At 37.1% G+C, this 27,320-nt stretch overlaps 1 protein-coding gene across 1 annotated transcript; it reads right to left on the reverse strand.

Annotated features, from left to right (window-relative positions):
- Positions 1-107: 107 nt before the first annotated feature.
- On the reverse strand, positions 108-26,783 carry LOC148864718 (secretory carrier-associated membrane protein 4-like). Its single transcript, XM_088981367.1, has 12 exons — positions 26,434-26,783; positions 20,846-20,956; positions 20,700-20,762; positions 20,515-20,548; positions 20,280-20,402; positions 7,814-7,876; positions 7,618-7,711; positions 6,815-6,860; positions 6,656-6,723; positions 5,596-5,644; positions 3,232-3,297; positions 108-459 (listed from the first exon to the last, which is right to left on the reverse strand). The coding sequence occupies exons 1-12, from the start codon at positions 26,488-26,490 to the stop codon at positions 427-429; spliced, it is 807 nt and encodes a 268-aa protein (XP_088837493.1). The 5' UTR covers positions 26,491-26,783; the 3' UTR covers positions 108-426.
- Between the last annotated feature and the right edge of the window lie 537 nt (positions 26,784-27,320).

The following is a 27,320-nucleotide window of genomic DNA, read 5'->3' on the forward strand; positions in this document are numbered from 1 at the left end:
CAGCCAGATCATCATAATCTCCACATAAGATCATCCAAACACAAGTTGGTCTTCAGCGGATACAGATGGGAAAACACCCGATCACAGAATAAGAGTGAAACAGAAACTTGAGGGAAGTTCATTCTCTCATATTTTCTATCAAACGAACACAGCTTAGAGTACACTGAATGGTAAAAGAGAAGCACAAAAGAGAGATGAGTTCTTACAATATATGGGAACCTAGAAGATATATTATATATATAGCACACCTACCTAAGAATGTTACTCGGTGTGCATCAATAATTCATCAAACACAAATAAAACGGGTAAAATGTAAAAAAAAAAAATATATATATATATATATATATATAAAGGGTTAAGTCGGGACACCACAAGCAGCAGCTACAGTAGAACATTCAATTGGTATATTGATCATGGAATCAGTTTTCACTTCTGCCCTCTGAAATACATGTAAATTTTCTGCAAGAACCAAGGAAAAAGTCAACCTTTGCAAACAGATGCGAGTGAGAAAGGTAAGTTAGCAATTGTTACACAGTACTAAAGTACACACATACACTAAAAATTTGGCCCAACAAAGAATAGAGTCACACACATGATGCATCATCTTCTTGTATGGTACCAAGCAAGGAATGAATATATTAACATACTGTTGAATTTGGGATAAACTCTTACATATTATTAATTTCTGAGCATGCTTTATTAGTATACTTTTCAACAGTTGCTGTGTTTGTCTTGATTTCTTGGCCTTTTTCCTTGCTGGACAACTTTCTTGGAAGTTTCTGTCGCTTTTAGAGCAAATCGTTTCAAAGGGAGAAAGAAAGTGATGGGGATTATTCTACTCCTTTGAATAGACGGAAGGAAGCCAACCAGGAAGTTTTATGTTGGCAGGATGACAATTCTTGGGAGTTGGGCTGATTTGGCATGAAAGGATTTTTTTTTTTTGTCATTTTAATTTGTGTAGTGGAGCCTGGTTGGGAGCCATTTCAAGTTTCGTAGTCCTGGGTAAGATAGACAAGAAATTATAAACCTATCAAAAGATGACAAAAATATAGCACAACTATGTTGTTAACAAGCTTGACCCTGCAGAAAGACCAATCTAGAAAATAGTAGGGACTAGGGAATACAATGTTGTCAGACTCAACATGTATAAAAAAAAAAAAAAAAAAGTGGTTCTAGATTATCTTTCTGAAGCTATTTAGATCAAAATAAGCATAAAACAATAAACACTAGATGTTGCAACAACTATTAGCACGTAGACCTGTTCACGGGTCGGGTTCAGGCCAGGCTTTGCCTCTTTAATTCATATTTCCTGAATAGTAAATTAATATTTGATAATAATTTAATAAACAGATATATGTTATATATATTTGTTATATATAACTAATGTATATTTTTATTATATATAATAGTATCGGGTCAGGCTTAGGCCGGGCCGGGCTTATTCGAGAAAGCCCAAGCCCACGGGCCTGAAATTTTATCCAAGCCCAAAAAGTATCAGGTCAGGCCGGGCCGACCCATCAAGCTAACCAGCACATGAACAGGTATATTAACAAGGATTAAAGTATTGGCATCGAGTATTGTATGGGACAACTAGGATACGGATACGCTTTGGAAACACATAGATACGGACAGAAAATATGGAAATGCTTGGATACGCTAGGGAAACACATAAAATTTTCTTATTACATTAATAATATTAAATTTATGGTCAAATAATGTATAAATACATAGAAAATGTATATTTTAATGGTGTATATGAAAAAATGTACTGCAATAAATATAATAGGATGCATAGATATCATACAATTTTATTCATAATGTATCAATCAAGAGTTCAAAATGCAAAACATATTTTCCTATTATATTTCAATTATTATACCAATTATTTTTACTTTTTTTACATTAACAAAGAGGTCAACTGAAATATATCAAATCTATTAAAATTTCTAAGATGCATATCATATGCAAATTCATAAATTTTAATTACTAAAATGATTATTCCATTATTAATATTTTTATTACTATAATTTTTTAAAGTTAAAAAACTTTTTTATATGAATGTAGATTAGTAGATTTGATAGATTCAATTTTTGAATATTTTGTAAACAATTTTTTATTTTCTAAATAATAAATATGATTTCATTTAATGTAAATTATATATATAATATATATACATAAGATACACATCATGTGCAAATTTATAAATTTTAAGTACTAAAATAATTATTCTCTTACTAATATTATATTTGTATAATTTTTTTGAGATTCAAATAATATTTTGAGATAAATGTGATTTGACATACTATTTATTCTATTATTTTATAAAATACTGATTTTAAGTATTACTTTTTTAATTTTTAGTTGGAATTAACTTTATTATGTATTATTTATCTGAATTGCATTTAAACAATTAAGTAACAAAATTTATTTTATTTTACTCGTAAACACAAAAGATGAAGTAGCATAATGGCTTGATGGACGCGAACGTTAAGAGCTTTCTTTGGTCCAAACTTGGGTTTGAATCCTTACAGGTCTCTTTTTTTAGTAGAAGGGTGTGCACATGTGCATTCACGTCTCGTGGGTAGCATATCGATGTATATCAGTATGTGTCAATATGTATTGGCTGATACAATACGATACGGACTGATACACCTGTATCGGTCCAATACGCACAACTGGCAAGACACACCTCCAATTGTAGCATATCCCATGCCAGACACTAACGAAACCAATACAATATGCCCCGTATCAGATGTATCGTATCAATATTTCAATCAAGGTTCAAAGTATCGACACGTATTGGCCGATATGGGCCGATACGTATCGTGCCAATGGCTTCCCGATACACCCCTCCAGGGGTTGTATCGGGTCAGACCATGGTTCAGAGGGTATCCGGGACTTAAACCGACCCCTCTGAACTGGTTTTGAAAAAATAAATAAATAAAACATAAAAAAGCACTGATACGGCGTATCGGCCTGTGTCGATACTTTGAACCTTGATTTCAATCCTTGTCTATTAGTACGTATTTGGGATCTGTTTGACCAAATCAACATTTCTAAGAACCAAGCAATCAAAGACCATTTTGTTTCCAGTTCCCAGTTCAAACTTTAGACTATAAAATCCAGTTCAAGTCTAACAAAACTGATGGAATATAACTTGACAAATTAAAAGGAAAATCAAATAGCACCAAAAGATATAAATAGAACAGTGGCAATGGTTCTAGCTCTGACCTGAAGTACCCACAAGCTCAGGAGTGACTCCAAACAAAACAACCCAAAACCAATAAGGTAGAAAATCTGCAGAGAAACAACATTAATTATATCCCAGCATTACTTGGAACAACACTCATGGTTTAAATAAACCACACTACTGAGTGAACAAGAACAAAGAGAACCTCAAAAGACAAAGATGGTCAAGTAGTTAGTAGGTCCAATCTTTAACACTTCTAACATTGTTTAGCTAAGAAAGTAAGAATGATTAAGGTTTTTTACATACATCAGAAACAACCTTCCCAGATTTTAATTCAGATTACATGTTTACAACATCAGAATCCAATTCAAACAGTCTCCTAAAACTCAACCCAGAGGAAGATCTACTCCCAAAAACTTTGGGGACACCTAAACCAAGTCTACAATTTAGTGCCAATATCAGCATATAACATGTCAACATTCCTCTTTTTTTCCATCAAACAATCCTTTATTCCTCTCTCTGAGGCTACTGCAGCAGACTGCAAAAAGAAATGCAGCTCCAAAAGAGTGTGGCTAGGGGTGCAAGTTGGGCCGAGTTAGGTCGGGTTGGGGTCAACCATAACTCAACCTGAGTTGAACCCCCAACCCTAACCCTATGGTCGGGTGGGTTGGCACCTGATTTTTTTACTTATTTCTTAGATTTAAGATCAATGGATTAAGGCCAGCTCACTTTAGCATTATAATATATACAAAGACGTAGTTATAGTGCATTAGAAGTAGTATACTTGTACTAGGAAATTTTGCCTTTAATTTTAGAATTGTTGATACATACATAATCATATGAAGAAATATTAGGTTTGGGTTCAGGTTGGGTGAGTTTGCTCAAGGTCTCAACCCATAACCCAATCTGAATTTAAGTCAGGTTCATAATTTTCAACCGTAACCCTAAGCTGAGCTCAACCCAACCTGACTTTTTTCATGTTGAATTTGGATTAGCTTCAGGATAACCCAGACCAAGTTGCAACCCTAAAATTGGCCTTTTTAGATCCTTGTATGTGTGACCACTGACTGACCACAAAGAAGATACCTGAATTGCAAGGTTTGAAGATTTGTAATCAAAATTGAGAAAAAAAGCTCCGAAAGAAATTCACCACACTGCATGAGATAAATGCCTAGTGTCTTTGCAATTATTGCACATGTAACATAAACTTGTCATCTTAAATTCCCTCTTCAAATGATCAATTGTGAGAATACAAGGTCAACAACCATGTAAATGCTTCCACTCCAGAGGTAATGGGATTTGTCCCTTTGTCCCAAATCCCCCTGATATCAACCTCCACCAGCATCATAGCAAGACTTAAAACGTAAACTGACCATTGCAGTGTTCTTTCCACCATCCAGCATCACTATCACAAAGAGAAACTTGTTCAGCTTCAGGTTTTCTAAGAAAACAAATGTGCTTCTCAAGCTCCCAATCCAAAAAATGTCCTCTAAATGTTGGGCACCAAAACACCTGATTACATCAGTTCAAAATACTGACTAATAGTATTAGAACTAAACCTATATAATCTTGTGCATAGCTCGCATAACTTCCCCACTTAACTCCATTGTCCAATCATATTCCCATAATCTTGTTCTTGATCCCTCCCCCACTTCAAATTTAGTAAACCCTGCAGAAGACTGCTAAAATTTCATAATCTCCTTGCAAACACACCTCTTTGTAGGTGTGTTTACCTCTTTCTCCTTGTTGGTTTCTCCCGCCTCATAAAGAGGAAAGGATTCATATAAAATCACTTCTTTAAATCCAAAATAAAACGCATTCCTTTCCCCAGCATTAAGGTTATCACATTAAGACAATGAGAAATACCAGTTCAATCTTTAATTACAAAGTATAGCTACAGTTCAGAGATACTAAACCAATTAGATTTCTATGCTATAAATCCCTAAGCGTGTGGCCTAGGATGAACTAATTGTGTCCAACAAGTTTGCAAATACTGGATAGCGAATTGAAAAGGAACACATTTTTAATGGCTCTTCTGTTCATAGTTGTGTTCATAGTTGGTAATTTCCATGAAGTTCCGTACACTTGAATTGAATCCCAGAATTTTTTTCTCAGTAACATGACCAAATGAAATGCATCAAAATAACAAAAGAGTGAGAGCAAGCTGCAATATCTGTAAAAGGCTTCCTAGGCTAGGATTACATAATTCCAATAAAATATTAACGATGCTTCTGTCAAAATATTCCATTAGTTAATATTCTAGGAAATATAGCCAGAAAAACTGATGATTTGCATTGTAAACTTATTTTTGGTAGAAATAAGATATATTTCAACTGAAATTGCATTGTACAAGTACTATTTCAGGTTACTAAGTTGAAAAGATGTGTACACATTAAATAACTTACCCCCACCAATACATGGTCTGAGAAGACATCAATTGCAGCAAGTATACCCCTGAGATTGGAAAGAAAAGTTCACTTCAGTTTTCATGAATTAGGTGATCTAAGCTGATGATTCTGTGGTACAAAGAACAAAAAGATAAAAAATATAGCATGAGAACAGACCATGGCCTTGACCACAAGCACTCATGGAAAATAAATATCCAGCTCTCTGTATTCCTTTTTTTTCTTTTTCTTTTTTTTTTTTTTTTTTTTTGGGGGGGGGGGGGGGGTTTCATGCAAATATTTGTTTCTTTAAATAAAATTATTTTATCATCTTCAATTTGTTAGCCACAAATTTCCTATCATACTTTGTTTTGTCTAAACTCTCAACAGTACAGGGAGATTTTTTTCTCAAGAATCCTAGGATAACAAAATGTGCAAAGAGAGACTTGATCTAACTGGACAACTTCTTGGGAGGAGAAACACTCATCTTCCAAAATATCATTATTTATTTATTCCTAGTCATTCCAACCAAAGGCAAAGGGATGCATATAGCTAAGGATACAGCTGTTGATGCTCAAACTCATCAAGCTGTGATGAGCAAATGAACACTGTTCTGTTAGATATCACAAGTTCCAGAAATATCTAATAGAGCCTACATCTTGCTAATACTTACTCAGTAACCTTTATCTTAATACATAAACTAATAGAAAACGAAAATAAAAACATCCAAACATTTTGTTTACAATTTTTGCGTCGATTAGATGAGTTATTTCCCAAAACACATGAATAAGAAGGACTAAGTGCAGATTAACAACAAATATGACAGGTAAACTGGAAACAACTCCTATGTTAGTCATTTAATGCCAATTTCCTCAAGGAAATGCAGTAAAAACCTAATGTTATAAATCTACATGCAAAAGATTGCCATTTTACAGTTATTTATTTCCAGTTGGAAGACGTAACAATAGTTCCTTCTCTCTACAACTCCAGATCAAAAGGCTAAATATTTGACTACCTTACAAATTCAATTTCCTCTCAATTAGAGAAAAGAAAAGGAAAGAAGAATAACGACAAAACTTACGTCAATGATTTCCCATGAAAGACGATTGGAGGGGCTATAGCAGCAAATATACAAAAACCAATGTGGAGCTGCACCACAGTCATACCATTAGTACAAGGACAAAAACTCATCAAAGAGAAGAGAAATGCTAACCAGATGTTAAAACATGTAGAAACTCACCAAGTAAAATAGGAAAAACCATCCAAACTTCAGTGCACTATCAGTCCTGTCAAACAGAAACAAGTAGCGATCATGAAAAAGTTAAATCCATACAGCCACACCATGCAGAAAACTTAATCCGTCTCCTATCTCAGCAGACACATTAACTACTAGAAGTAAAAACAGGCCCTATGATATTATAGGACTTCTTATCCTCTTCTTTTATACATTTTAATATATATTTAACAATAAACTTTCCGTTACAATCTAAAAAGCATTGGCCCCACAAGATCTGAATCATCTTCTGAAATCAAAAGGCACTAACGGTTTGGTCTAAGGATAAAACCAAGGACCTTAGGTAGGCCTCCACCAATAGGAGAACATTTTGCAGAAGGGGAAAGGGGTGACATGCAGTTGAGGAATGAATTCAGGAGATTTAAACGGCTGTAAAGGGACATGTCAATCCGTGTGAGATGGGTGAGGAGATCTGCCAACAGCTTGGCAGATAACTTAGCTAAGCAAGGGATTCAAAGAACACATGTTTTGGGCTCATTTGTAAATTTGTTTTGGATTGGTTTACTAAAGCTGAATTCTTTCACGACTTCTTGTATCCATAATTTTTTTTCTAATTAAAGAAATTATTTCTGTGTTGCTGATCAAAAAAATTAAAAAAAAAAGATAACATTCTAACATGGAAACTCTAGCCACTAACAGTTTGGTCTAAGAAGAATGAACACTAGCTCTAAGGTGCTCTATATATAACATCCTCTAGCACAGACAGCAAAATGATCCAGGAAGATGGGTGAATAATTTGGGAAAGTTACCTCATAGCACGATAAAGAGGCTTGTACCATAGGACATATGAAAGAGGACAACCAAGTAAAGCATAGATTGTTGCAAGGAAAAAGATTTTGACACCTGCAGATCATAAACCCTATTCTCAGGAGCTTCCAATTAAACAAAATTTATCAAAATAACTCTCTCAAGTGTAATGAATACTTGTTAACCAGAACAACTTACCTCCACCCTTAATCCAACAGACAACCACAGCAAGAATATTGAACACAAGACAAAGAACTATACCTGCAAGAAAACTATTAACAATTATTTACTCTTGAAACATGGTTGTAGGGAAGTTATATTATGGAAAGGAAAATTATTACAAACAGGTAAACAATAAACTTCACATATCCTTTGACCAAGAAAACTACATGCATCACTTATTAACATGAAACTATACAACTGTAGAACTGGATATAGCAACAAAAATTCTAGAATACTACTTCAGAGTTAAGTAACAACCCCATCTTCAATGGGCATAGTTTTTTTTTTTTTTTGATCAATAACACATTTCATTAATCAATCAGAAATATTAATTACAAACAAGGAGATAAACTTTCTTATCTCCCCAACTGAGGCTTGAGCCCCCATGAATAGAAGTTAGAGTTACAACTGACCCCAGAACATAGATTCCCTTGCCACCTCTTGCTTAGCTAACCCATCAGCAAACGAATTAGCTTATCTCTTCACCCAACTGGTCTTGACTTTCATATCTTTAACCAGCCATCTAAACTCTCTCCTTTCATTGTTGTAATTCCATAACCCAGTATTGTCTTTATTCAGCCACCCTTTGGTATTTGCACTGCAGGTCTTAGAGACCTTGAGAGTGATAAGGTTATTGGTTTCACTCATCAATTATGACACTCTCCGATACCCATACTTGCATGTACAGGTGTCAGTTACAAGATCAGATACTGCATGGATACTTCTAGGTGTATTCTATAGCATTAAAACTTTTGAATTATGTAAAAGTGGTATGTTTTAACAAGTTATGCTATAAAAAATTTGCTCATTTAGAAACTTAATTAAATATGGCAACACACAAGTCTTCAGAAATGACATTTACCTCCAAAAACTAGATATAAATTCATGATATAAGCATATTACACAAGATACTTGTACTGTTATACCCATAACCATATCCATGGCTAGGAATTAAGAAAATGGAGAGTAGAATCCCTGTTTCCTATATTTCTCTGCCCATGTCCATATCCATATCTGGATTCTTGACAGCATAACTTATTGATTCGCCTGATCCAGTTTTTCTTCTCCGTAATGGATCTGATTCTAGAGTTTTTGAGCTTTAGAGCCCTAGGTACCTTCTCTTGCTCCTAGCTTTTCAAAAATCTCAATGCATTCCAACACACACACCTTTTTCTCTGGTAAGATATTTTGCGGTGGTTGGCATGTACTTTCTTAAATTAACAGAAAAATGGGAAATTTTGAGGAAAAAATGGGAAATTTTCAAGGACGTTTGGCATGATTGACCTCCTAAAACAGAATCCTTCATTCCTGCTCTACTCAACAATATAATCAATTTATGCAATCCAAGAAACTGAAACAACTCACCACTAACACAAGCAACATCCAATTAACCCCTAACCACAAGCTACTAATCCACTAACCTTCAGTTAAATAATGTTCCACCCCTCCTAGAAAATTTTTATCAGTAAGCATGTATTCTATTTAATTCAGATTAGAAACAATTTATACAACTTGGTGATGGGACTGATGATCCCATTTAATCACTCTTTTCTATCCCTTGGAAACAGCCCAAAATAATTGCTGTCTCAATGCCCCTTGTTTTACTAGACAATCAGCTAGTCCATTTGCACTTCTTAGGACCCATTTAAATTCAGCCTCAACCTCCTTCGCAATCTTCTCCACTTCCCTAATCACATGTTGGGGTATGGCTGTTGTTTGCTGCCCAGGAAATGACTAGTTTTGAGTCCCCTTCCACTTCAACATGTCTGTATCCCATCTGTTTGGCTAGCTTCAAACCTTGTAGTAATGCCAAAAGTTCAGCCTTTAGTGAGTTTCCGGTGTCAACTGGTCCTAAGAACATACCCGGTATCCTCCTTTCAGAATTTCTGATTACTCCTCCTATACCTGATAGTCCCGCATTTCCAAAGGAGCTCCCATCAAAATTCAGTTTCACTTTATTGCCTTCTGGTGGTTTCCACTCCAGCCTTACTTTCTCTCTCACTCTCAATGACTGTGCTACTTCAGACCAGGTTCTTAGAATGTCAGTGACTGAGAAGACTTGAAAGCTGTCCAAGGATTTTACCCAGTGAGCTACCTTCACCTTGATGCTATCAATCACTTCCTCTATTGTTCTGCTTTTTTCCAAGAAAATCCTATTATTCATTTTTTCCCACACTACCCAAGTACCCAACATATTGCTTCCTTTGTTGCTTTCCACATTACCATCCCTCTTTTCTTTCGTTGTCTTAAGAAGTCATAGTTGAAAAGTCCTGCCACATCTTGAGAGGGAGCCCATCTGCAGCAAAGAATGTACAAAAGAATTTCCAAATTCGAAATACAAAAGAATAACATATCATTAAATGAGATAGGGTCTCACCACTTTCCTTATACAAAGAGCACATAGGAGGAGAAAGGCAAATGTATGGCCTTCTTCTCTACACCATATCACAAGTGTTTACCTTGCCAAGGAAAATTTCAAACAGAAGGCTTGAATTTTCAGGGGAATAGGCTTGCACCAGATTTCTTTCACAAAAAAATCCCCAACTAGGGGGTTGGGGGATGCAAGTACTTTGAAAAAAGAAGTGCAAGAAAAGAGACCAATTGAAGAGCCTACCCAAATTCTAGAGTCTTCTAGCAACGGGTCCAAGTGGATTTGCCCTAAAAGGTCCAGCAAACAAAGTAAAGACTCACACTCATTTTCCCTTAGTTCCCTTCTAAAGCCCAAGTTCTGGTTCACACCATTTAGACACGGCGTTCCCAAATTAGATATAGCTTCCCCCTTAAATTGGTCTTTAAGTGGGGTTCCCCTACACAAAGATCTTCCTAGAACAAAATTTTATTACCTTGTCCCACATCGAACCGAATGGAATTGAGGAAAGTAGGGTAAATTTCATGAATTGCTTTCCAAGGAGAATTTTAAGAACCATGAGGGGAAACTTTTGCATCCCAGCCATTTCCATCCACCCCATGAATGTTCTCAATCACTCTGTGCCATAGTCTGTAACTCTCAAAGGGAAACCTCCAAAGCCACTTACCTAGTAGAGTTGTGTTCCTTATCAGGATGTTCCCATTTCCCAATTCCTAAACCCCCTTGTTCCTTAGGTTTGCTAACATGCTCCCACTTGATCAAATGGTCCTTCCTCTCCTAGATCCCAAAGGAAATCTCTCATGTATTTCTCCAATCAAGGTTATTCTTCCACCCAACAAGATATAATTCCTCTTCCACACAGTGTTTTAAAAGCGCAAGGGCCAATTTGCGCCTAAGGCGCAAGGCGTAAGGCCAAGCACGCACCTTTTTAAGAAAGGCACAAAATTACAAAAAAAAAAAAGCTAAAAAAATAAAAAAGTCAAAAAATTCAAAAAAAAAATGCAAAAAATACTAAACATATTGTTAATAAAAAATATCAACTTAAATTTTAAAATAAATGATTTAAAAAACCTATTATCTAAAATTAAAATACATAAACATAACATGTAAAGCGTATTCAAATGAAAATTTAAAAATAAAAGCAAACATATAAAGCATTTTCAAGCATGTAAAACCCATAATCTCTTTTTTTCCTTAATTGCATTGCTTCAAGTAGTTAATGTGATGTAAAACATATTCTATGAGTCGCCTTTGTACCACGCCCCTCTGAAATTCTTATTTCTCACATAAAAAATAATGATTTTATAACTTTCATTGCCTTTTAAGAAGATATTTTATTGTAATGAATGAATGAACAACATTAGAAAATAGGGGTTTTCAAAGCTTCGGACTTGTTCGGGCTTGCCTTGAGGGGCATAGTCGGGGATCCAGGGGTAGAGCCCTGGCCCAGCTATTAGAATAAAAAAAAAAAAGCGCACACCTTTTGAAAGGGGTACGCCTAGGACCTGGGCGAGGCGCATACCCCAAAATGCGCCTCGCCTGTGCGCTGTGCCATTTAAATCACTGCTTCCACATGGCTAACTTCCTATCAAACCTTTATAAGACTGGTTTTCAAAATCCAACTGACCTAGGGTTTCCTCCTAAAGGTAGACCTAGGTAACTAATTGGCCAGCTTCTAATCACCCAAGATCTCAGAAAATCTTATTAGTTCTCCTTCCTCCAAATCGACCCCTATAATACCACTTTTGGCCCAATTTATCCTTAGCCTTGTCGCTCTCACAAAACCATTCCACAACACCTCCAGATTTTCCACCACTACCTCATCATTTCTTTCATAGAAAAAGATGGTGTCATCTGCAAATTGGAGATGGGTAACAACCGCTTAATTTTTACCTACCCTCCATCCTCTAATAAGGGCTTGACCATTAGCTTTTGCCACCATTCTGATTAGAACTTCTGCCACTAGGGTAAACAGGAATGGGGATAGGGGATGTCCTTGCCTAATTCCTCTCTTAGCCAAGAAGAAATCCTTTGCACCCTTTAATCCAAGATCTCCATCTAACTCCAAAGCCCAATCTTTCTAATGTTTTTAGGAGGAATTCCCAATTAACCAAGTCATAGGCTTTTTCTAGATCTACTTTACAAACCAGCCCCTTTTCTCTACCCTTTCTTCTTTCAACGACGCATTCATTGGCCACTAAGATTTGATCCACAATCTGTCTTCTTTCTACAAAAACACCTTGGAATGGAGAAATGATCGAGGGTAACACCTTTTTTAGTCTTCCTGATAAGACCTTTGAACAAATTTTGTAAACACTCCCCTTTGGAAAAGAATTTATTAAAGACTTCCAAGATGTCTGATTTTACCATATCCCAACACTCTTGATAGAAGGTCATGGAGAAGCCATCCAGCCCAAGGACTTAGGACCTATCCATTGAAAAATTTGCTTCCTTGATTTCTTGCATGGAAAATCTCCTTTCTAGAGAGAGTGATTGCTCTTCTGATAGAACATCCCCTTCCAACTTTGGCGAGTTTGACATCACTCCACGTGGACTTGAGAAAATTTCCTTGAAATGATTTACAAAAATCCTTGTAATCTCCTAACTCTCTCTTACCACTTGATCCTCTTCTTCTACACTAAGGAATAAATTCTTCTTTCTCCTTCCATTTGCAAGAGAGTGAAAAAACTTAGTGTTTCCATCCCCCTCTAATAGCCACTGACACCTTGGTTTCTATTTCCAGCAAATTTCCTCCTTTCGTAAAATCTCTTCTAGTTTTTGCTTTTGATTCCATCTTTCCTCTCTTTCTTCTTCTGAAATAATTCTGAGAGCCTCTTTCCTATCTAGCTCCCTATCCTCCCCACCAAATTATATTTTATTTCTTCTAACCTTCCAAAATGGGCTTTATTCCAATCTTTTATTTTTTCTTTTAGCATCTTCAATTTCCTAGCAAATCCTATTATTTTCAGCCTCCCCTGAGGTCTGAATCCCTCCCACCACTCCTTCAACCTAGTCCTAAATGTGGGGTCTTCAAACCACATATTCTCAAATCTGAACGAAGAAGGGCCTCCCCCTGGGATTTCTTTCTCAATACAAATAGGGCAGTTGTCTGAAGTAACTCTAGGTAACCCTCTTGCTATTAAGGATCCCCACATTTCTTCCCAATCAAGAGATATGAGGAATCTATCCAGTTTGGAGCAGATTGGGTGGTTAAAAATTTGACAAAGTATAGTCCACCTGAAGTAAGGGGGCTCTCCCAATTCCAAGGAGTCAATTAGCCTATTGAATTCCCCCATGCTAGTAGTGAGGCCCTGGTTTGGGTTGATTGTTTCCCCCGAGTATCTGATGACATTAAAGTCACCCTCCACACACCATTGACCCTCCCACAAACGCCTAATAGCGCATAATTCCTCTTAGAAAGCCTCTCTGTCTCTGTAAGAATTAGGACCATACATATTTGTTAAGGTCCAATCTCTTCCATCCGATTTTCTTTTAATTTTTAGGGAGATTGAATACCGACCAATCAGTTCTTCCACACAATCCATTTCCTTATTCCTCCATATGGTCAAAATTTCCCCTAAAGCTCACCATGAAGGTGCATACGACCAGCTCAGACCCCTGGCTCCCCAAATTTGGTCTCTTGAATCATCATCAAGTCTGGTTTTTTGTTCCTGAACACATATCTGATTAGACTTCTCTTCTTGGCACTTCCTAGTCCTCTTACATTCGAACTTATTGTCTTCATACTTCATAGCAATAACTTGTGACACCCCTGGGCTAATACTAATCAACAATCCCCTCTTCTTTTCTTCATACTCTTGCTCTCCTCCTTCTCATAATTTATTCCACTTAAGCCTCTCAATCTCACTTGTTTTCCTTTTCCTTTGCCTACTCTTCTTTCTTACGTAAACTTTCTTTCCTTCTGCCTTTTTACCTGCCATCCTGACTCCTATCCCATCCTTTCTCACTTGACTTCCTTTGCTCCTTTCAAGATCTCATTTTGGGCTGGAAATAAGTCCTTCGTCTGGGTAATGGGGTGCTTTAGAATAACTTCAGCACATTCCAAACCTAAGGTCGGGTCAGCTAGATTTTCCAAGATTAAGGATACAATTCTAGCCCTCTCTTCCTCTACCCTACCAACCAACAGGTTCTCAGGCTCCAAGACTATGGCACTTCTGATTGAGAGTTCCTTAGCAGGTGGGGCTTTGGCTAGACCTGCATAGGCAGAAAGACATAAATTAGACCTCTTCAGAAGGAAGCAAAGGAGCAAAAGGTGGAAAAGGAGATGAGAGTGTAGAGATTCCCTGATTCGGCAAGTCCATTTCCTTCCTTTGATCCAAACCCACTCAGTGAGAGTCCTTGACAAGCAAAGTTGGGATAGCATCCGAATTCTATTCCTCCTATGTATCTTTGTTTTTGTTAGTGCTAACACCTGGGTCCCTGTCCTGAATATCCCGAGCTTGTCTCTCCCTTGGAATTTCTCCTGGATCACTGTTGGCTACAACTAGGACTGCCTTCGAGAGTGAGGCAGTGCTTGCGACTGTTTCTTCTTTTGGGGCCGACACGGATTCGCTAGAGGGTTCTCCAAACAGGATCCGTGTTCCTAACAGCTCGTCGTTCCACAAATTGTATGTTTTAGTGGATGAGGTGCTTCCAATGCTAGTTTCGTGTTTTGACTCAACACATCATCTTGCCTTAGGTCTTCCCAGTCATCTTCTACCTCAGAATCTTTACGCTCAGGCTTTTTAAACTTTGGGTTAGGTTTGTTTAGGGTTGTAGCATTCATTTTTGCCACCAGATTCCATTTCTAGTTGTTATCCGCATGGACGATTCCTATACTAGCGCTTCCGGGAGCTTTAGGAAGAGGTTTGAGAGGGTTTTTCAAAAACCACAACAACAAAGGAGGCTACAGGGGTCAATTTAGACGACAGTAGACCCCAACTACCGTCTCCAACCCTTTGGGTTGGGCTGTTCACTTGCATCTTTAAGTGGTCACATGACCCGGTTAAAATATAAGTTGGGGTTGGGTTGTTTGGTTCAATCAGTTTAACCTCCAAGTTGGTTTTTGGCACACTTTCAAAATTTTTACGCTTTATGTCGCCCCCTCCGGCTGCCACCTCAGTATAGGATCTTTTAGTAACCCCACAATCTGGAATGGATGGCCCAGATTATAGTCCCTCTTTAGAATTCTGACCAACCTCTTTCGAATCCATGGTCTGAACATTTACCTTTTCTTTGCACCAATGGTCAAACTTCTCCTTCACACTTCCCCCTTCCTTAATCCTTACCATGACATCATCTTCTGCCTCCCGCAAGCTTCTACAAAGTCTCTCCTCCACCGACAACAACAGCCATACCACCTCAGTATAGGATCTTTTAGTAACCCCACAATCTGGAATGGATGGCCCAGATTATAGTCCCTCTTTAGAATTCTGACCAACCTCTTTTGAATCCATGGTCTGAACATTTACCTTTTCTTTGCACCAATGGTCAAACTTCTCCTTCACACTTCCCCCTTCCTTAATCCTTGCCATGACATCATCTTCTGCCTCCCGCAAGCTTCTACAAAGTCTCTCCTCCACCGACAACAACAGCCATACCACCTCATGCATTTCACCTATTTCTAGCTTCACTGTTCTCAGTATCGTTTCTATTCTAACACCTCCCAGTTTCAACGTTATTGCACTGAGATTGGACAAATCCAAATCTCCCAGGACTCCTCCACACAAAGCTGTGATTTTCTTGAAGTTGTTGGGTAACCAAAGATGAAATGGGAGCCCTAGCACTTTTAGGCGGAATATTTCTGTCTGATCTACATGATTTGCACTTGAACACCACTGACTAATCACCATTACTCCTTCAGACGTTTGGATGGGAAACACATGTATTTCTTCCACAAGGTTGTCTACTTCTAACAACGCCTTGTCTTCTTGAAACGGTCGAAGATAGAAGCACCCCTCCACTTTCAGCTTTCGTTTAATCTCCTCTACAACACAACCCCACCTAGGCACCTACTTACTCTTTTGTTTGCAAGTATCACATTTTTTATGCCAGTTCTGATAGGTTGGACCTTCACTTTCTAGAGCTTCCTTATTACCGTCTATAGCTGATTGATTTTCCAATGCTTGGTTGGGTTGGATATCTCTTGGTTTTCCTTCATTCCTCCATAAGAAGTTGTGCAACTCCCTTACAAACAGTACCCACCCCTTGCCCTGTTTTCCCATAGGGACACAAATCATCTGTTTTCTACCTTCACCAAACCATTCTGAGACTGTGACAAACCAGCCCTTTCTATTGAATCATAGCTCTTCTACGAATACCTTTCCGTTTATCTTTATCGAGTTCTTCCAGGCCGGTGACTAGCTCAAGACTAAAGCTACATCCAGGAATCCTTTCAGCCAAGCTGCTACCTCCTTTTGAAGATACACCATGGCTCTTTTTTTTATCAGAATAGTTGTCAAGGCATCGCCTAGGTGACTAGGCGCCCTTGGTTGGTCACCTCGCCCAAATGCCTTGACTTTTAGCAACTAGGTGCCTGCCTAGGCGACAAAAATGACAAGGCAGGCACCTTTATAATATCATTTATATTGGTGTATCTTATTAATGTATGTGTTAAAATACATTTTATTATATGCTATTCACACACACACACACACACACACACACTTTCTTTTAATGTTTTACTATTGAAATTTGAAAGAACAAAGGATTTTGAGGAGAGAAAAAGAAAGAAAGAAATAGGAAAGAAAGAATTATAAAGAGGCTCTGTTTTTTTCTATTCTCTCTCTCTCTAATTAAATAAAACAGAAACTCCATCCTTGTTTTTTCTATTTTACTTTCCATCTTGAATATTTATCATATAAAGTTGACCTTCTTTAGCTGCTAATTCATGTGAAATTCTCTATCAAAATCCTTATTATAGCAGTATTATTTTTGAAAATAAGTAAATTAATATATGTAAAAGATTTTTATCTTTTAGATGTGATGATTTGCCACATTTTTAGAGGAAATTTAATGTTCTTAATAAAGAGAATTGCTATTTTTTCAATTAATATACATGCTGAATGGTATATAAAACTAGGGAACTAGCCAAAAATTAGATTTTTATACTATAAACTTTTTATCGCCTAGACGCCCCAATGTCGCCTAACATTGCCTTAAAAACTATGCTGATCAGTAAACATGTATTTTATTTAAATTTTAGACTGTAAACAGTTTATACGACTTGGTGATGGGACTGATGATCCCTTTAATCACTCTATTCTATCCCTCATTACAATGCAGCCCAAAATAATTGTTGTCTCAATGCCCCCCTGTTTTGCTAAACAATCAGCTAGCCCATTTGCACTCCTTCAGACCGGTGCCAATCGGTCCTGAGGACATACTCAATATCCTCCTTTCAGAATTTTTGAATATTCCTACTCCTGAAAGGCCCGGATTTCCAAAGGAGCTCCCATCAAAATTCAGTTTCACTTTATTGCCTTCTGGTGGTTTCCACTCCAGCCTTACTTTATCTCTTACTCTCAATGACTGTGCTACTTTAGACCAGGTTCTTACAATGAGTCAATGACTGTGATTGAGAAGACTTGAAAGCTATCCAAGGATTTTACCCAATGAGCTACTTTCACCTTGATGCTATCAATCACTTCCTCTACTGTTCTGCTTTTTTCCAAGAAAATCCTGTTATTCCTTTCTTCCCATACTACCCAACAAATTGTTGCCTTTGTTGCTTTCCACATTACCATCTCTCTTTTCTTTTGTTGTCAAATTCGAAGAATTTGAAGCACAAATTCCCAAATTCAAAGCACAAAAGAACAGGAATAAGATATCATTAAATGAAATAGGGTCTCACCACTTTCCTTGCACAAAGAGCACACATGAGAAGAAAGGCAAATGTATGGCCTTCTTCTTTGTAGCATATCACAAGTGTTTACCTTACCAAGGAATATTTCCTAGCAAAAGGCTTGAATCTTCAAGGGAGTAAGCTTGCACCAAATTTCTTTCACAGGGAAATCCCCACCTAGGGGGTTGGGGGTACTCTGAAGAAAGAAGAGCAAGAAAAGAGACCATGTGGAGAGCCTACCCAGATTCTAGAATCTTCCAGCGAAGGGTCCAAGTGGATTTGCCCTAGAAGGTCCAACAATAGGATTAAAGACTCACACTCATTTTCCCTTAGTCCCCTCCTAAAGCCCAAGTTCCAATTCACACCATTTGGACACAGTGCTCCCAACATGGATATAGCTTCCCCCTTGAGGTTTGATGCTGCAAAGAGATCAAGAAATTGGTCTTTAAGTGGGGTTTCCCCTACCCATAGATCTTCCCAAAACAGAATTTTATTCTCTAATCTTCAAGAACACCAGAAACTTTCACTTCTTCGAGTTTGTAAAGTTTTGCTTAAATCAATGTTTCCTTTCTCCACCTTCCCACTACTTCGAACTCACCCTCCACCATGAACCAGAATTCAAAACTATTCTCAATTTCTTAACAATAAATAGGCCATTGCCTTCTTCATAAGTTGTTCCTTATTGGCACAAGGTGAAGATCAGCACATGAACCATGAGACGGAAGATGGCCTGTGCTTCAAGGCAGCAAGTAAGGAAAATTTTTCTGGAGCTGTATTTTTGGAAGGAAAGTAATGAAAGTTAAGAGAGTTAAAAGAGTTTATCACTCTCTAGGATGTTCACTTGTATCTTCTTTAATTAATGAAAGTTTCTGGTTATTGATCAAAAAAAGAAAGTAGTAAGGATTTTGAAAGACAAACAAAAAGCAGGAAGAGACATTACGTGGAAATAGGAAATAAATGTGCTAGACTGGATCTTGATCTTACCAGATTTTGATAATATACAAAAATATTCATTTGGATCTGATTTTTGGGTCACTTTGGAAAGTTAAGAAGGGTCTTTCTTTTCTGTTTCCTTAAACTTTAACATCCATGTTTTATTTTATTTTTTTTTCTTGTCAGGATACCTCATCATCCTCTTATTTCTGCTGTGTATCTTAAGCTTTTTGTTTTTTTATCAATAATAGAACCAATTCTATTAAAATAAGAAATTTAGTACAAAAAAGGTGGAAGGATAAACACTCTTAGCCCTCCCGATGACAAAGATTACAGTACAGCCCAAAATAAATCATTCCTTCCCACCCCTTGTTTAGCAAGTGTACCGGCTGCAGAATTTGCTTCTCTTTTGACCAAATTCCTTAAGCTTTTTCTTTAATAAAATTCCATTTTATTTATTATCAACAAAAAAGGCTTGAAGATAAAGGTATATTACCTACTTACTCAAAGGGTTAAAGTTCTCTTCTTTTGTATTTTAAAACAATATGCATACATCCAAACTCCTTTCAACAAATGTCCATATCCATATTGGCATGCTTGCTCCTTGTAGCCATGTCCCCCAAATCATAAGATATTACTTGGCTGCAACTTCCAAGGAGACTAAAAAAGGGCAACCCAGTCCACAAGGCTCCTGCCAATGCGGGATTAGGGGAGGGACAGATGTATGCAGCCTTACCCCCTTCACATACAGAGAAGCTGTTTCCAAGATTTGACCCTGGTCACCCAAGTTGCAAAGGAGCAACCCAACCATAGCGCCAAGGCCCACCCTCTTCCAAGGAAACTAAAATGGTTATTTAAAGATTCTTGCCTCAAGACTGTAGTTCTAGTAGAAAAAGAATTGGGGTCTCATTGAGTCATTTGTTTACAATGCAATTTTATTATGGCACAACAGCATGGGACTGAAAATAAAATGTAAATTCTTCTTCAAATTTGTTATGATTTCTACTTTGCCTCATTTGTTTGTGGTGTAGACAAAGTAAAGTAAAGCCTGAAGCACATGTAACTAAATTTTGCATTCTTCTCATTTGTACTCATATGCATTTGGACTAGTACAAATGAAATTGCACTGCAAAAAAAAAAAAAACAAAGCCCAGGGAACAAGTGGGAATTGCAAGCATTAGAGCCTTAGAGGGCAAACCCACCCAAAACTAGGCAGGATTTCTTTTGAAAAGTGTGGAGGGTAAATATTTTAAAGTAAACTCAACAAAGAGAAGACATAACAAAGATGCATTACATACCTAACCAACTTGCAAAAGCTAGATACTGCAACCTCTGGGCATGAATTGGAATTTCGTTTGCTATGTCATGATGAATAATAGGAAAAAATGGAGGCCAGTTTTTATCATCTTTGGGGATGCCAGCTGCATTGACAAAATCAGAAAGCACACCTTAACTACTATAGAGAAAGATATAGGAGATAAACCAAGCATGTCTCTATATAATATCACCTTAGGATGTAATTTTAAAGCTTACCTCTAGCAACAGCATCTTCTCTACGTCTTATGTCCTGCCATAGAGGAGCAAATGTTGAATATCATAATAATATTTAAAATAAGTATCCTAAAGGAAAGAAAACATGGAGAAACTCTTATTTATAAAAAGAAAATGTAATTGCAAACAAGCATTTAAAAAACTAGGTCATCAAGATAAAGGATAACCTGCTCCCTCCTTTTCAAATCTGCTTCCCAAGCTGCAAGCTCTTTCTCTCTTTTCTTAGGATCCTGCTAATATCAATATACCTTCCTATAAACAACTCAGCTCTTCAAGGAATAACTTGAGGATATAATTAATTAATTTATCTCACATTCATAGTATCTAGTGGTATGTCTACAGTTGCATCATGTTTGTGGCCAAAACCCAAGGATTGAGGTAAGAATGAAGGAATCCGTGACTTTGAAGCAGGTGCAGAGCCATTCTGTAAGAGATCACATAAGTGGCATCAAAAAAAGCAATAGAAAACAAATAAATTCATAATCTATGAAGTGCACATTAGAATAATCCTGTAACTTGTAAATGTATAAAAATAGGGTCAGCAGAAACTCACATCTCATTATTAATTTTCCCATATAGTGATATCTTTGAATAAATAACAGCATCAGATCAACAGCTAAGACAGTAAATTTCAGATGTCACATTATTGTATCTCACATGCTAGCAATGACAAGTCCTTCACTTATATGTGCAATCCTAACAACATTTCAGGCAAAATCTTCTTATTATCATTCTCTTTCTAGTGAAATCTGTTTTCAGGTCTCATTTCCTATTACAACACAGTAATTAGTGTTTGCAAAGCTTTTTTATATTTATTCCTAGTTAAATTCATATGAAAATGCATGCACTTTTATTAAGTAAAGAACAAAATCATGATATATTTTGCTAAAAATCCTATATTATTTTTTCATATCTGGCCCTTTTATGTTCTTTTGTTTATAGAGCTGTCAATGGGTCAGGTCGGGTCCAGAACAGGGTGGACCCAATCCCAAAACAAAAAGACAAATATAAAGACCCAGTTCTGAACCAACACCCTATTGGTTCTATAAAACCAGACCAAAAACCAAATTGATTATTAATTGGGCTAACGGGTCAACAATCAAGTTGTTGATGTAAGACAAGTGGACGTGGAAATGGAGCAAGGATGATCTGATGGACAGTCTCTATTAAGTCTTTCTTTCTGACACTAAGCAGGAGTTTTTTTTCCAACTAGACAAATCTGGAACCCAATCGCCTCCTCAAAGTTGAACTTCTTTGTCTGGGCTTCTGTGCTTGGTAAATGTCTGGCCAAGGAAAATTTGTGGAGAAGAAGAGTGCACCTTCAGGACTAGAACTCTGGGCTGTGTGGCCAGGTGGCTGAATCTATTGACCATTTGCATATTCACTGTCTACTGAGATCTGGTGGCACTTTTTCAGTACGGCTGGGCTAAATTGGCCAATGACGAGGATTGTGAAGGATCTGTTATTGAGTTGGAACCCGCCAGGGCTGAGTAAGAGAGGAAAGTTTGTGTGGAAGGTTATCCCTACTGCGGTAATTGGAACTATCTTGGCAGAGAGAAACAACAGGCTATTCTGCAATAGGAGAAACACTGAATATCTCATTAGATTTGCATTGGGCAAGGTTCGACCTTGGATTCTGTAACTAAGGAGTTTAAGCCTCAGAATATATTTCTGCTGTTAAACTCCAAAAATCAGTGGAACTCGTAGTGTGTCTCTTTGGCTGGGGTGGGATTTGTGTGTGCACTCCTACCCATGAGACCTGTTGAACCATAATGTCCTTCATTATGCAATAAAATTCTTACCTTACCTTTTCTCAAAAAGTATTTAGCATCTACATTTACCTGTAATATACCAATTTGAAACTTCAATTTTGATAATATAACCTTACTAAAAAGACAGTAAATAGTAAACCTATTTATATGTTAATAAAACAAGTTTTTTTAACTAAAATTATCTTACATACTTAATAAATTTACCCTTTTAGACATAAAGTATAACAAAAATTACAAGAAAACTATGATAATTTTATATATTATTAAATACATAAAAGGATTGGGTTTTAATCAGCTCAGAACAGTAAAACCCAGTCTTCGCCAATTATAATTGGGAGCAAAACCCAGAACCAGAACTGGTATAATTAGTTCAGTTTGGTTCAGTTCTATCAGGGCTGTTTGTGAACCTATCAAATATTCCAATGTGAACATGCATAAAGTACCCTCAATTTATAAACCCCTCTTTCTAGACTATTAGCTATTCAGCTGACTGATCTAGGAATACAAAGTGATGAGGTTCACTATAGATGCCAAAGATCTTGCCTCCTTTGATCTAATAAGATAGCATCCAAAGTCCTCCTTTCCTCCCTCTGATCCTCATCCAATCTATCATCATTTGTGGAAAATAGTTGCTATTAAAGTGAACATTGTTGACCCAATATGAGATATCTTAAGAAATTCAGAACTTTTATTTCAATAGCAAGTAAAACCATGACTACAAAACGCTTACACCAATGCCAGAGCTAAAACTGTTTTCTGCTATGGTCTAGACCGGTTCCACCTAAAATTATTATTTTCTGCTGGGAGGTGTTTTATAGAAAGATTAATACCTTGGACTGCTTGCAGAAGAAAAGGCCTTCCTTGTGTTTGTCCCCTAACTGGTGTGTACTCTGTAGGGCTAGTGGTGAAGATTGCTCCCACTTACTTGTATATTGTTCCTTTTCGACTGCTATTTGGAGTTGGATTTTTTCTTTGTTTGGGTGTAGGTGGAATCTGTCCACTGACTTAAGTCAGTTGTTCAATCCTTCCTTTTTTGTGTGGCCTACATAAAAACGAAAAATGATGCGGAGATGTATTAGAACAACTGCCTTGTGGACGATCTGGGAAGAAAGGAATGCAAGGGTATTCAAGGAAAAGGAAAGAAGCATTCAAGCTGTTGAGCACTGTATCTTGACTAGGGCAATTCATTGGTTAAGAACAATGGACTTATTTCATACATTCTCCTTTGATGATATTTGGACAAACTGGATAGCGGTGGCTAACAACCATACAAGGAAGGACAGAGAATCAGTAGTGTGGAGGCCTCTGCCTGAAGGATGGGCAAAACTGAACTTTGATGGAAGCAGCCAAGGAAACCCAGGCCCATCGGGGATAGGAGGGGTGTTGAGAGATAAGGAGAGAAACATCTTAGCATTGTTTTCAGGCCCCATGGGAATAGGAGACTCCAATAGAGCTGAGATTTTAGCGGCGGTACAAGGTATTCAGATTGCAGAGCAATTAAGAGTTCAGCACTTGGTAGTTGAAGGAGACTCTAAGATTGTTGTGGGATGGCTGACAGACCCAACTTCAGCTATGCGGCAACACAGAGACCTGTCAAGGAAAGTCAACTAGCTCACAAGAAACATGACTGTTACCTCTCTTTGGGTGGGAAGATCAGCAAATACCTTAGCAGATGGGTTAGCTAAGCAAGGGGCTTCAAGGAAACATTTATTTTGGGCTGCTCTGTAATTTTATTTCTGGGTATTTCTGTTTTTTAATTTGATGTAATACTTGCTAGAAGAGGTAACATCTCGTGCCTCCTCTTGGGTCTCCTGTATTGCCTCATATTTCTGGATTAATAAATTATCTTCATTCATCAAAAAAATGTCAGAGCTAAAACTGATGAGAAATCATTGTGATTGATGGACTCTCCTAAGTCCTAAATGGACAACATGTCCATGTTGGACATCAGTCAGAGTCCAACACTCTATGGCTTCTTGAGGAAACTTTTATAAAACATTTCATTTTCATCTCCAAGCTTATTTGACAAAAATGAACAACTAGGGTATAACATAAATGCCATATTAAATCAACACTTAACACCACTTTTTTTGCAGATATATCCATTTCCTTTGTATCCCCCAAAAAAATATGGATCATCTTAATAATAGTATATACCTTTCCATAGAATACCCCTGAGTCAATGTTTTCTCATCCTGCCAAGGCAGGCTCTTGGATTTGTATTGGAATTTGGATACAACTCCAGTATCCCATGTCTATGCCCATGCAACACTGTGGCTGCATAGTTAAGTTTCATTCTTTTTAGAAAGTTGTTTTAATTACGGTTTTAATCCTGTAATCTATACTATATGTTATAGCAGGGAGAAGATTACATGGCTCCCCCTATGATTTTTAATAATGCTCTCAAAAAAAAATTGTGAAATTCAATTCATGCATGAGATTAGGTATGTGTTCCCTCTCCTTTTTCCATATTTTTATTTTTTCTCATTTGTCATTTTTTCTAGCACATAACCAATCACTACAGTCCACCAGTCCCCTGACTTGATTCCCAAGTACTAAAACTCCTACTTTATCTCTTCCACTCCATTTTCATTCTGGAAAATTCTCTCTCCTATATCTCCTATTTTTCCTCTCCTACCCCAAGAACCCCAACTCTTATGCTGTTTCTTTTCTGTTATCCATACAGTTGTTGTACAATGTACATATGCACAGGCTCTCCTACTAGTCAACGGTTTAACACTGATGGTAAAATCACAATTTACTAGTTTTAGTAATTTCTTGTTTAGAATTTAGATTAGGACTGGATGCAGTTCATACTTGCTGTAAAGGGATGTGTTATATTAGAAGTTTCTTAGGTGTTAAGAAATCTAGTTTTATGAAACAAGCTTACCATCATTAAGCATTCGATTTTGTTAATGAAAGACTGTTTCGAGTTTAGTCAGAGCAACCAATTACCTTACATTTTAGGAATTCAAAGCTGAATTTCAATAGAAAATCTTCAAATTGGGAGAGGAATTATTCCTTCATAAATAGAGACTGTTTTAACACATCAACAGTTGTTCAGTAAAGCTTATCTTCAGGCTTCAAGCTTTTGATGTTCAATGCAGAGTAAAACATACAACGGGAGGTATGACTCTACACATCCTAGTTACATTCCTTATTGCATTCCCTCTGGAGTTTCTGAAAACTTGAACTTTTGTTCTATCCTATAATTGAAATGAAGTTCTACCAACCGAAAAAACAAAAAATGAATTGAAGAACTAATCCCCTAGTGTCACAGTCCACTTGCCAAGCAGTTATATCTCTCCACTCCAGTATTTTTATCATACTGCAGTGCTAGTGTGCTACAGCCCTGCTCCAATTTTATTGAATGTCTCTTAAGAAGCAATAGCCTTGTTAACATATTAACTACAATTATCTCCCAGTCAATGCATCCCATTACGAAAACAAACTCATAACTTACCCTCAAAATGTGTAACAAAGGGTAAGCAGGAATGTGCATCCTCGCACTAACTCTTATTGTTAATTCTCTACTAAAATACCTAAACAGAACACTTATTCATATAATCATTCGAGAACCTAACACGCAATAGCAAATGAAAAACACTCTTAAAAGTCCAAGGAGTGTGATAATCAAGAAGAACCAAGTGGACGGCGAAGACTGAGATATGTTGAAAGTTTTCAACTACATTCACAATAGTTACTTAGAAAATACTCCTAATGGTTACAATTCGACAATTCTAGAGTACATAGAGCTTCCCACGTCTATTAACCCTCTTTCTTCTCTTAGCCACCTTTTTTCCTAAACACCAGATCCATAAATTATGAATTATTCAGTCCATTTCCAGTCCACTTTAACTGTCTGAGAGAGAGACAAAACTCAACGAAACTATAATTTCATGGAGCCTTTACACAGCCACGTTTTGAAACCCAGATCTAACCATATTTCATGCTCAAAAGCCAAAAGACTCTATCAAAATAATGACCAGTAGCAACAGTGCACAGATCAAACAGACACGGAGTGCCAATGCAGAATTGCAAAACTGAAGATTAGGGTACAACTAAAGGAATTTAAAAAACGAAGTACTGATAGATAGACAGAAACAGAGAGAGATTCCAAGGTGGTTACCGCGAACGGATTGACCTCTTCTTCCTCAAAGGGATTCGGATCGTCTCGACGATTCATTCCTTACCCGATTTTGGAAAATAGAACTCCGTATAAAGTGCCGCAAGAACACAGAGAAATTTGCCTTTTTCTCTCACACCCAATCACTTTTTTGAGTTCAAAAAGACGAGAAAACGTGTAAGAATGAGTTGGTTACCCGGCTTCTACACAACGCGGGATATCTCAAAGAAAAAAAGGGAAAAATACGGATAAGCTCATTTCAGAATTCTGAAATCCAGGCCAGCCCATTGAGAAGCTAAAATGGCATTTAAATTTAACTTTTTCAATATTAAGACAGATCCCTACGTCAGTTCAGATTTCCCTTATTTTATTAACGGTAAATTATAAAGACCCCTTGTATTATGGGGTCAGTGTACTTTTTTTGTGACAAAGATCCCCTAAACTTTTTTTTTGTTAGACAAAGACTCCCTTCTATTAATATTCTGTCAATTAATTTTGAAAAAAAATTCATCGGACTGTTAATAATTTTTTAAATATCCAAATTACCTTTTTATACTGTTCATTGTCTTCTCCAAACTCAGTTTCTCAGCAGTCCATTTGTTATTTGTATTAAGCTTTGCGTCCTCTGTTGATTGGCCTGGATTTTAGAATTCTGAAATGGACTTATCCGTACTTTTCCCTTTAATCTATTGTAAGGATTCTGGTTTTTAAGCATGTTTGAATTTTTGAGATATTACAACTGCCACCAAGCTTGCATTTTCTTCATGGATGCAACATCACCATCTCAACTTCCTCAAGAGTCATATCTCTAGATATCATAGCTTTGGAGGAGAGTTCTGTAGTTCCAACTAAGCCTCTGACCATCAGGACATCAAGTTCCTGCAGCAGCC

The sequence above is a fragment of the Nelumbo lutea genome, chromosome 3 (assembly GCF_056320005.1).
Source record: "Nelumbo lutea isolate HS-2025 chromosome 3, American lotus-T2T, whole genome shotgun sequence".
In the NCBI taxonomy this organism is placed as follows: Eukaryota; Viridiplantae; Streptophyta; class Magnoliopsida; order Proteales; family Nelumbonaceae; genus Nelumbo; species Nelumbo lutea.